The following is an 11,518-nucleotide window of genomic DNA, read 5'->3' on the forward strand; positions in this document are numbered from 1 at the left end:
AGTGACACTCTGTTTGTCTATGTATTCACACAAGTATTATGTTTCTAGTTAATACAATTCTAGCATGAATAATAATCATTTATTATGATATAAGGAAATAAATAATAACTTTATTATTGCCTCTAGGGCATATTTCCTTCAGTCTCCCACTTGCACTAGAGTCAATAATCTAGATTACACAGTAATGATTCTAACACCCATGGAGCCTTGGTTTTGATCATGTTTTGCTCGTGGAAGAGGCTTAGTCAACGGGTCTGCAACATTCAGATCTGTATGTATCTTGCAAATTTCTATGTCTCCCACCTAGACTAGATCTCGGATGAAATTGAAGCGTCTCTTGATGTGCAACTCTTTTTTATAACACATTACAATCGTTGACACTCATGTACACGCATATATACTCGTCCGTATGAACTCATGCACGCATACTATACTCTATGAGTACATTCGAGATACTGAGCCGACGCAAAATCCTGCGATTGACGAAGTTACCATAGACACCTCTAGTCGACAAGAACGTCTTCTCCCGCTAAACAAACATCGCAAAAAATGCGAGCACCAGCGTCAAGTCTATGACTTGAACAATGGTACGCCGGATCCACCACAAGGAGCCTAGCCATCTGAGGTACGCTCAGTTTACACCGTGTTGCATGATTAAGTATTTGGGAAATTTTATGACTCGATTGTACAATGGTGCCATTCCGTTACTGCAACTTACGACCCACATAATAATCGAGCGAAACTACTCCCTCCATTCCATAATATAAGAACCATTTTATATTATGGGACGAAGGGAGTAGAACAGAATCACACATGCACCACTTACTGATGGACAACGCACATACACACGTTGGTCTCGAACATTAACCCGTGAACCATAAGCCTATGTACGCAGCCTATCTTGATCGTTCGGCTTGTTGCCCCAGAGTTGTTGTAGCTTGCTCCGATTATCTCTGTAACTGACATGCGTGCTGGCCCTCTGGAGATAATTAAGATATATACGGAGCATGTAAGAAAATGAATTGGAACAAATTTTGATTTTAGACAGTCAGCGGATGATAAAGAACGTACATGTGGGCACGTGGCTGCTTCATCCCTCCTTCTCCTCTTCACCTGTCAAAAGCACACAGATACGTCGATAGGGCTCCTGCCAACGTACATACCAAGGCAAACGCCACTTGTATACCTGTCGAAAACAAAACCGAGAGTATCAGGGCATCTCCAACGCAAGTTCTTAAAACGGACACCTTACTGCTCACGGACATGTCCGAGATATGTCGTGGGAAGATTAAAGGTAGGGAGACATATCTTAGAAAAATTTCCTCATTTGTTTTGTGTTTGTGTGGTGGAAGGAGAGAGAACACAGAGACCACATGTTGAGGGCATGTACAATGGAGGCACTAGTATAGTGCCGCTCCAGATTCCATGTAAACATTTCAGGCTGAAACCACAGTGTGAAATGAGACCGGTCCAATGCTGCAGCCTCCCTGTTTCTCTTTCTCTTTCTCACTTTCTCAACCGCAAAGAGCTAAGAGCGTCTCCAGTCGTTCGGCCTTCCAGGGTTTGAAATAGCGCCTGCCTGGGGCGAACTAGCGATAAATTCGGCATGGGGCAGTTGGTTTCCCAGCTGTCGTCCCAAGGTCGTCCCAGACGCCATTTTTTTAAACCAAACTCGGCCGAAAATTGGGCAAACACGACACAAATTCGGCCAAACTAGGCGATTTCATTGATATTTGCACAAAAAACTAAAAACATAATTTAAAACAACTAAAACGACAACTAAAACTACGACTACTGCGCCGCGGCCGCCGCCCGCCTTCTACATGCCGAGCAGCCTGTAGAACTTGGTGTACTCGCCGTCGTCGCCGTCGTCACCGTCGTCCCTGCTGCATCCCTGACCGGGGTCGCCGATGCGTGGGGGGTTGGACGGACCGAGCGCCTCGTCGTCGCTGTCGCCAAGGACGACGACGGCGCCCTCCTCGCGTCTGCAGCGTCGAGCGGCGATCTCCTCGAGGGCACGGCACTGGTGTGCCATCTCCTCGCAGACGTAGTCCTCCCGCGCCCATTTGAGGACGGTCTCGTCATCGGCGGCCATGGCCTCGTGCTCCTTCACGGGGAGAAGACCCGGCTCGGTCTTTGGCCTGACGAGGTGGGAAGGGGGGAAGAGGGGCCATGGCCGCCCTCGTTGATGACGAGGGCGCCGCCATGGGTGCGGCGCCTAAGCGGTGTCTCCTGCGGCTCCGGCTTGACGAGGCGGAGCGCCGGCGTGCCGGAGGAGAGGGAGCCCGACAACGAGGATGTCGCCGTCTCCATTCGCCGCGGCGTCCAGGAGCTGCCGCGGCGACGAGAGAAGAAGGGGGGCGGTAGGTACTCCAGGCGCGGCGTGTTGCCACCCTCGATGTACTCGACGACGACCTCGAGGGTGCGGCCAGGGACACCCCACCATTGGCACCTCCCGTCGGAGTTGAGGTGGCCGTTGGGCTCGACGCCGTTGGCGCTGTTGGTGGAGGCGAGCTGCTCCTCGTGGCGCCTGTCGAAGTACGCCGTCCACAGCGTGTTGCTGTCGGGGGCGTACCTCGGCTCGTTCCTCGCCGCCACCGGCAGCGAGGACCGGATGCGCGCGATTTCGACGCGCCGATCAGCTCCGGTGGGCACTGGGGCACCGGGATGCCGCCGGCGCTGAGCCTCCAGGAACCCGGCACCCACATGTCCGGCGGCGCCGGATAGTCCGCCTCGTATAGGAGGCGTGCCTCGTCCTCGTGCAGGTGGCGGCGGCCGAAGCCGTTGGTCGCCGCACCATCGCATGGGTAGCGTTCGGCCATGCTCGTCGTCGGGGGGAGAGAGGAGAGACGCGCGTCGGCGGTGAGAGGTCGAGAGGGGGAGAGGGTTCTGTGGCGATGGAGGGCGTGCGCTCACCGGCGAGGGAGGGCCCGGCTTTTATAGAGGCGGGGGCGGTGAGCGGGCGGCATGCGTGCGTACGCGTGGCGGGAGCGGGCGGGACGCGTGTCGTGGCGCCTTCACTGCGCCGCCCATGAGGCATCAATGGAAGGCTGACCGGCGCGGCAACGCGGCCGCCTTGGCATTGATTCCCCGCGGGAAACCGAGGCGATGAGGACGACGAGCACGCCCGGTCGCTGACTCGGCGGGCCCGCCAGGCTTCCGCGCCAAAACCGTTTCCCCCCGCGAGCCCCCAGCGCGCCGGCACGGGTTCGCCGACGCCGAATTCAGCCTTAACCGGCGAAAAGTGGGCTTCTGGGACGCGACTGGACCGATTTTTCGATGCCGACGATAAAAAAGGGTCCGGAGGGCTTGTTGGAGATGCGGCTGGAGATGCTGTAAAGCAAGCCGAGGTTGCCATGACATTGGCTAGGAGAGAGCTGAAGCGACTTTTTGTCAGGGAGGAGGCAGCCTCCTCTGCAAGCGCTCGTTCCACTCTGCAAGCAACACCGTTTTTTTTAGTCTGGCCACCAAATCCGATGTGAAGGGCTGGAGCAACCGCCCAGAGTGCAGCGTTGGTCATGCCTTCCTCTTGGATGATAAAAGTGGTCCGGACTCGACATGATCATGCACTTTGAGGGTTTGCTTTGGTGATGCCTTTAGTTTTGTCTCAGTGAGACGTTTTGGATGAAAGATGCAACCCATTTTTGTCCGTGAGAGGAAATTGAAAGATTGATCAGGAGAACTCACCGGTATTGAGATCGTTGTCACTCACTGCAGTGGAGACCTCGAACCGTAGGTAGCAGTTGAAGCCCACCACTGCGGCCGCCACGCCACCGTCGACGCGGGCAACGTTGAGGTCCCAGTCCACGCCCTGCACCGACTCCTGCAGGCACTGGACGCAGTCCGCCGCCGTGCGGTCCCTCCTGCACTGCGCCAGAACGTGCACTGTTCTGCTCACCACGCTCTCGGAGTTGGTCCCCTCCGCTGTGGCCAGCATCCGCGGCCCGGAGATGTTTGCGGCCGCGCGCCGCGCCACGTCCTTCGCCATGGCGACGAGCTCATTGTGCAGGTGGGCGTAGTAGAAGGATTTGGTGTTGACCTTAGAGGCAGGGACGGCGTCGAAGAGGACCCGGGCGCGGAAGGCGTCCTCGCTTGGCGAGGATGCATTGGTGTCGGCGTAGCCGACGAAGCACCGGTCGCTCCAGATGCCAGCGCGCCGGCTGGTGGCACCGCAGCCAGCGGTGAGGTTCCCAGCCGCGGCGGACAGGCACCGGGCGCACTCGGACGGCACCGTGGTGTTGCCGAAGCAGAGCCCCCGCGCGAACGCGCGCTCCCCGCGGGTGACGGACCGTAGGGAGGCGAAGCCCGTGTGCGCGGCGGCGGAGGGGAGAGAGCGGAGGAGCGGGAGCAGGGTGGCGCGAAACGCCGTGCCGTTGGTGGCGTTGGTGAGCGCCGGCGCCGGGTAGCATTGCAGCAAGCCGCCTGCGTCCGCGATGCGGACGCTATCCTCACATGTGCTAGGGGCTGGCGTCACGGCGAGGAGGAGGGAGATCAGCAGCCACGAGGACGATCGAAGCGCCATTGTTGTGGCGTAGCCGCTTTGGCACTTGGAACTTGGAAGTGGAGCTGTAGAAGAGGGGGCGGCAGTGGAGAATGTCTCGAACTTCAACTCCTCAGCTTGGTTGGTGCGGTGTTAACCACGACGAGGACTAGTCGAAAAACGATGCACTGGGCAATAAGGTGGATTCTTTCACGAAAAAAGACTGCTGCCTGCTTTTCCCTAAAAAAGATGACTGCTGCCTGCCTGCTCGCAAATACGCAAACTTGGCACCGCGTATGGTATGGGTCTACTTACCTTGTATCCTATTCTTATGTGGCAAGCTTATCAACTACACGTTACATATAATCACACTAATAAAACGACATTACAATCACGATGAACAATGATGAAGTTCTTCATCCCAAACACAGCCTTGCCTACTTCAACATTGCTTGCATGCTTGTGCACCAATTTGAAGTAGGCATCCACTGACTGCTGCTTAGTCTTAAACCCTTTATAGGAGTAGTCTGCTTTCCACGAGTTGTAAACCCCTTAAACCCTTTCTTCATACATCACATCATGACGGAACAACAGGAATTCATGTGGCGCCCCTTAAATGGTCCGGCCCAGCATGGGAGGAGCACTGCCTCTCCAGCACGTTCTTTTTTACTTTTTATATTATTTATATTTCTATTTCTAAAACTGGAAAACTATTTTTGTTCAATTCAGAAAATTGTCCATCACGCATTCATTTTTTTTAATAAAATGTACTTATTATTGCGTCCTTCAGAAGAATTGTTGATAGCATTCAAAAAATATATACATGACATTTTTAAAATCTTTACGTGTATTAAAAAAACAGTTTGTACCATTTTTGAAAAAAAATCTATAATGAAAAAATTATTCTCGTAACTTCGAAAAAACACATTCTACCATTCAAAAAAATTACGTGACATTAAAAAAATATCCGTGACATTTTTTAAAATGTATGCTTAATTCAAAAATATTTTATAATAATAAGGAAATGCATGTGACATTTTATAAAAGTTTGACGTATTTCAAGGATATGTTCATGGCGAATCAACCTGGAGTTGGATGGTTAGGACTTAGGAGGACAGTGGCATAGTCCACCAGGGCTCAAGTCCAAGACTTAATATTAATTCTGACATTTTCCTGGATTTGTTTCAGGCCTTCCAGCGATGTGCGTTCAGTGGAAGAAGACATTCTCGTCGACTACAAAGGCGTCTATCGCGACTTCGTCAATCTCAAGATGATGTGCCGGCTCAGTCTTTCTAATGCGCTCATAGGGATAGGGTGTGCGTGCATGCATACGAGTGAATGTATGTGTGCTTACAATCCTAAAAAATGTCCGTGTAGTTTGCAAAAAAATAAAATCATACCATTAGAAAAAAATGTTCAACATGTGTTCGAAAAATGTTGAACATGCATTTAAAAATATGTGTAGAAACATTTGTTTGAAAAAAATATAGACCAATATTTTGAAAATTGTTCATTGTGTATCAAAAAATGTTACACATGTATAAGAATAATGTACAATATGTCATAAAAAGAGTAGACATTTGTTGAAAAAGGGAAAAAAAAGGGAAACTAAAAAACCAAAGAAAACTTGTGAAGCCGAAGAAAAAAAAATCAAACCAAAGAAATACAAAAAGGAAAAGGAAAACGAAAAAAAAAAGAACAAAAGAATTCTGAAGAAAAAAGTGAATAGCGATAAGAAAAAACACGTGAAAAACACCTCACGCCAGAGACAACTACCGTATGGGTCGGCTCCCTATCCTCACGCCATAGGCGAGGCTAATGTAGCTCTTGTTGTAGGCGAGAAATAGCCCTGGCGGACAATCTTACCTCTTGTAAACAAAAGGTCGACACACATCCAAAGCAATAGGAATTGCCCATCTCTTCCTAATTTGTCACCCTAAATTTCCTTGTGGGCCTCCAAGCTCTAAGTGTTTTTAAGTGCCGCAACATTTTTTTTAATGATACAACACATGTTTGATAAATTACAGGACATCTTTTACACTGTATGATTTTTTAATAAAATGTCATCAAGATATTTTTGCGTTTAGACTATTCAGCGTTTTTGTTGTTTGATCGAGGGTGCCTATGTCAAAGATACTGGAGAAGATAGAGTACACTATTCAACGCGTATATGTGGATTTTTTTTTTTGCCAAGTCAGCTCTGTCGATTTGATCCCATCTGTCATAAGTGAGCTTAAACGAGCCAAAATGAATGATCACTCACTACTAGGAAAATGCTTATACACAGTAGTATAGTAGTAGCGCTGTAAAATAGTAACTGCTGCTGCTATTTAGCAGTAGCGCTTTTCCTGGCAGGCGCTACTAGTAACTCTGTAGTAGTAGCGCTGGGAAGCAAAAACGCGCTACTACTATGTGGGACCAGACGAGGTGCCCGACGGTCGCTGGAGTTGTAGCGCTGTGCAGAAACAAGCGCTACTACTAACAGTTTAGTAGCAGCGCTTGATTTTACTGCGCCGCTACTGCTAATGGGCCCCACTTAGTAGTAACGCTTTTCCTGAAGAGCGCTACTACTAAGTCCCATAGCAGCAGCGCTTTTTGCTGAGCAGCGCTACTGCTAGTTGCGGCTGGTGCCACCTTTTCCACCCCTCCCCCTCCTCTCCCCCACTTTGCCCTCCCCCCTCCTTTTCCCTCTCCACTCTCCATCATTGTTGCTCTTCTTCTCTCTTCCTCCTACCTCTCTTCTCTCCTCATTAATGGCACCCTCCTCCATAAATGGCCTCTCTTTTTCCCCTACACCTCTCTTCTCTCCCCCATTAATGCCCCCTCCACCATAACCCCTCTCCATTAGTTAGCTAGCTAGATTCACCTCTCCTCACCAACAACTAGATCTAGCTAGCTATTTAGCCAACCACACGTGCTCTCTCGATCGTTCTCTCTCATCATCTAATTAACCGCGTGCTCTCAGTCTCTCTCGGGAGATATATAGGTGAGTAAAAAGTTGTTCATTTTGAGAATGGGAATATGTGTGTGAATGAGAATATGTGTGTTTGGAATATATGTGGAGAGATTTGTGCGAGTGACATGCCCTCGAGTTGCTTATGTTTTGCCGAAATGTCGATTTATTTCCGTTTCGGTGAATTTCGAGCAAACTCAATATGTCCTATTTTTAGGCAAGGTCATGCCAAAATTATATATATATATATATATATATATATATGACTTTGAAGCATGGATTATTTATTTTATAACCCTTTCCTTGTTATACCGTGCAGTCGGTCATGAAGGTGAGTGGATGGAAGGTGGAGCGGTACATGCAATCCGCGGTGATGGACATGTATGCAAATAATCGGACTAGGATTAGATGTCCGCGTGCAAGATGCAAGGAAGGAGTCCTTTTGGACCCTTTTGATCGTGGCACTTTGAAGGCGCACCTGCTGATGAATGATTTCATGGATGGCTATACTCAGTGGATAAGTGAACAAGATGATCATGATGAGGACGTCCACATGGCAGCTGGGAATAACGACATGGGGCTAGACGAAGAGATGACCGATCGACATGAAGACGATGGCGCCGTACATGTCGGCGGGGAAGAGTCCGGAAATGACGACGGCGGCGGAGAAGATTCCGGACACGACGAAGAAGAGTCCGGACATGGCGGAGAAGAGGCGGCGGTCACGCCGCAGTCTTTGATGGTACTAAGTGCAGTCATGCAGGACCCTCATGTTCGAGACCTCCTTCGCAAGAGTACGACTAGCAAGAGAGTTGCTTCTAGAGAGGAGGCCAAGCTGGCACAACTTGAAGTAGATTCGAGGACTCCATTGTATGACGGCTGCGATCCCGAGGTGACCCGCTTGAGTTTCACGCTCGAACTTCTAAAGACGAAGGCCAAAAACAAATGGAGAGACAAAAGCCTCAATGAGCATTTGAAGTATCTACATAATAAAGTTCTTCCCGCGGGGAACCTGTGTCCTACTAGTGTCGAGGAGGCCAAGAAATTCGTTTGCCCTTTTGATTTGCCGCACATTATGTACCACGCATGCATCAACGATTGCATCATTTATCGGGGGGGGGGGGGGCACACGGAAAAAACCAGCTGTCCAGTGTGCAATGCTTCTCGATACAAGAAGGCAGGAAAGAAAGCTCCTTAGAAAGTTGTATGGTACTTTCCGATCACTCCCTGTCTGCAGTGGTATTTCGTAGATCCTAAGGAAGCAAAGCTCATGCGCTAGCGCGCGGAGAGGAAGAAGCCCGACGATGGAGATGATCTGAGGCTGAGACACCTCGTAGATGGTAGCCAGTGGAGAGCATTCAACGCCGTATATGGATTTGCTGCAGAAGATCCAAGGAACATCGTGCTTGGTGCGGGTACCGATGGCATGAATCCGTTTGAAAACCAGAACACCAACCACAGCACATGGCCCGTGTTTGTATGGATGTACAACCTCCCCCTATGGAAGTGCATGAAGACAAAATACATACACATGAGCATGCTGATTCAAGGGCCAAAGCAACCAGGAAATAGTATTAACCTGTATATGGGTGTTCTGCAAGAGGAGCTAGACACATTATGGAAAACACCGGCATGGACATGGGACGCCAGCAAAGGAGAATATTTCCATATGAGAGCCCCGCTGATGACGACAGTGCATGACTATCTCGGTTACGGGTACACCTCAAGCCAGGTGTGCCACGGATACTGCGGATGCATGAGGTGCATGGATGATACAACGTCTCAGCAGCTTACGTCAACGAAAGATGGCAGGTCCGGGAAAATCGTGTACATGGGGCATCATAGATGGCTCGAGAAGGATGACCCGTGGAGAAAGCGTGGAGATCTATTCAATGGGTTGGCTGAGCATCGAGGACCTCCACGTAAGAGGAGCGGCGCCGAAATCGACGAGCTATTGAGAAAGTGGGAACAATGCCCCGCGCCGGGAAAGATCAAAAAGGCGCCGGAGCCGCTGCTGAAGGTATGGAAAACGAGGTCTGTTTTCTGGGACTTGGAGTACTGGCCCAATCACGACACGCCTCATTGCCTTGATCCAATGCATATCACGAAGAATGTCCTCGAGATCTTGCTTGGCACACTGATGAACATGCCGGAGAAGACCAAGGATGGGTCGAAGGCAAGGAAAAACTTGGAAGATTTGAAGATCAGGAAAGATCTCCACCGTAAAAAGTTAATGGAGGAGACGGAGACGGAGGAGGGGGAAAGGGGCAGAAAAGTCAACAAGAAGGAGGAGAATTATTGCGCCCCTTCTTGCTTCACCTTAAGTGCGAAGGAGATCGATCAATTCATCAAGTGCCTTATGGGAATCCAAGTCAGTTCCGGTTACTGTGGGAACATAAGCAGATTTCTAGACCCCAAGAAGAAAAGGTTCAGCGGGACGAAGTCTCATGACTGTCATGTGATGATGACGCAGATACTCCCGGTTGCCATTAGAGGGATAATGGAGAAGCACATCCGTGACACGCTTACTGGTCTCTGCAACTTCTTCGACGTTATATCTCGAAAGTCCATAAGTGTGAAGCAGCTTCGAAGGCTACAGGAAGAGATCGTTGTCATACTATGTGAGCTTAAGATGTACTTCCCGCCTGCGTTCTTTGATGTCATGGTGCATCCGTGTGTCCACATCGTGGATGACATCATCGACCTCGGGCCGGCATTCCTTCACAGCACGATGCCGTTCGAGAGGATGAATGGGCTCATCAAAGGATTCGTTCGTAACATGTCCCGTCCCGAAGGGAGCATCGTCTAGGGGTATCTGACGCATGAGTGCGTCTCCTTTTGCGAGAATTATATAAGCGTCGGAGACCCTGTTGTTGGTTTGCCCGTCAAGAAGCACGATGGGAAGATCGAAGGAGATGGTCACAACAATGGCCGGAGGGAATTGCACGTGGACTACTCGGATCGACGGAACGACTTTGACAGGGCGAACTTAGTAGTGCTACAACACCTAGATGTGGTAGATGATTATGTGGCACAACACAAAGAAACCATCGCAAAGAAGCACCGTGATAAGGGGATGCTCAAGACGGACGACGAAGTTACTGTAGAGCACAACGCCACTTTCTTCCGTTGGTTTAAAGATCAAGTTCTTGAAAATCCCCCGGAGGAGGGCAGTTCGGACGGATTGCTCATACACGCCTTAGCACATGGCCCCGTGATACGTCTCCGTCGTATCTATATTTTTTGATTGTTCCATGCCAATATTCTACAACTTCTACATACTTTTGGCAACTTTTTATACTATTTTTGGGACTAACATATTGATCCAGTGCCCAGTGTCAGTTCGTGTTTGTTGCATATTTTTTGTTTCGCAGAAAATCCAAATCCAACAGAGTCCAAACTGGATAAAAACTTGCGTAGATTTTTTTTGGAATATAAGTGAATTTTGGGAAGTGGAATCAACGCGAGACGATGCCCGAGGGGCCCACGAGGGTGAGGGGCGCGCCCTCGGCCCTCGTGGCCACTCCGTAAAGCGGTTGGTGCCCTTCTTTCGCCGCAAGAAAGCCAATATCCGGATAAAAATCGTGTCAAAATTTCAACCCAATCGGAGTTACGGGTCTCCGGGAATTTAAGAAACGGTGAAAGGGCAGAATCAGGGAGCGCAGAAACAGAAGGAAACAGAGAGAGAGATCCAATCTCGGAGGGGCTCTCGCCCCTCCGCCGCTATGGAGGCCATGGACCAGAGGGGAAACCCTTCTCCCATCTAGGGGGAAGGTCAAGGAAGAAGAAGAAGAAGAAGGGGGGCTCTCTCCCCCTCTCTCCCGGTGCCGCCGGAACACCGCCGGGCCATCATCGCGACAACGATCTACACCAACAACTTCACCGCCGTCATCACCAACTCTCTCTCCTCTATGCAGCGGTGTAACCCCTCTTTTACCCGCTGTAATCTCTACTTAAACATGGTGATCAACGCTATATATTATTTCCCAATGACATATGGCTATCCTATGATGTTTGAGTAGATCCGTTTTGTCCTATGGGTTAATTGATGATTGATAACCCACAAGTATAGGGGATCAATTGTA

General features: G+C 49.9%; 1 protein-coding gene across 1 annotated transcript; it reads right to left on the bottom strand.

Moving 5' to 3' along the window:
• Nucleotides 1-320: 320 nt before the first annotated feature.
• On the bottom strand, nt 321-4,923 carry LOC120975370 (uncharacterized). Its single transcript, XM_040401966.3, has 3 exons — nt 3,688-4,923; nt 1,072-1,186; nt 321-979 (listed from the first exon to the last, which is right to left on the bottom strand). The coding sequence occupies exons 1-2, from the start codon at nt 4,520-4,522 to the stop codon at nt 1,110-1,112; spliced, it is 912 nt and encodes a 303-aa protein (XP_040257900.1). The 5' UTR covers nt 4,523-4,923; the 3' UTR covers nt 321-979; nt 1,072-1,109.
• Nucleotides 4,924-11,518: the final 6,595 nt, after the last annotated feature.

Source organism: Aegilops tauschii, chromosome 3 (genome assembly GCF_002575655.3).
Source record: "Aegilops tauschii subsp. strangulata cultivar AL8/78 chromosome 3, Aet v6.0, whole genome shotgun sequence".
In the NCBI taxonomy this organism is placed as follows: Eukaryota; Viridiplantae; Streptophyta; class Magnoliopsida; order Poales; family Poaceae; genus Aegilops; species Aegilops tauschii.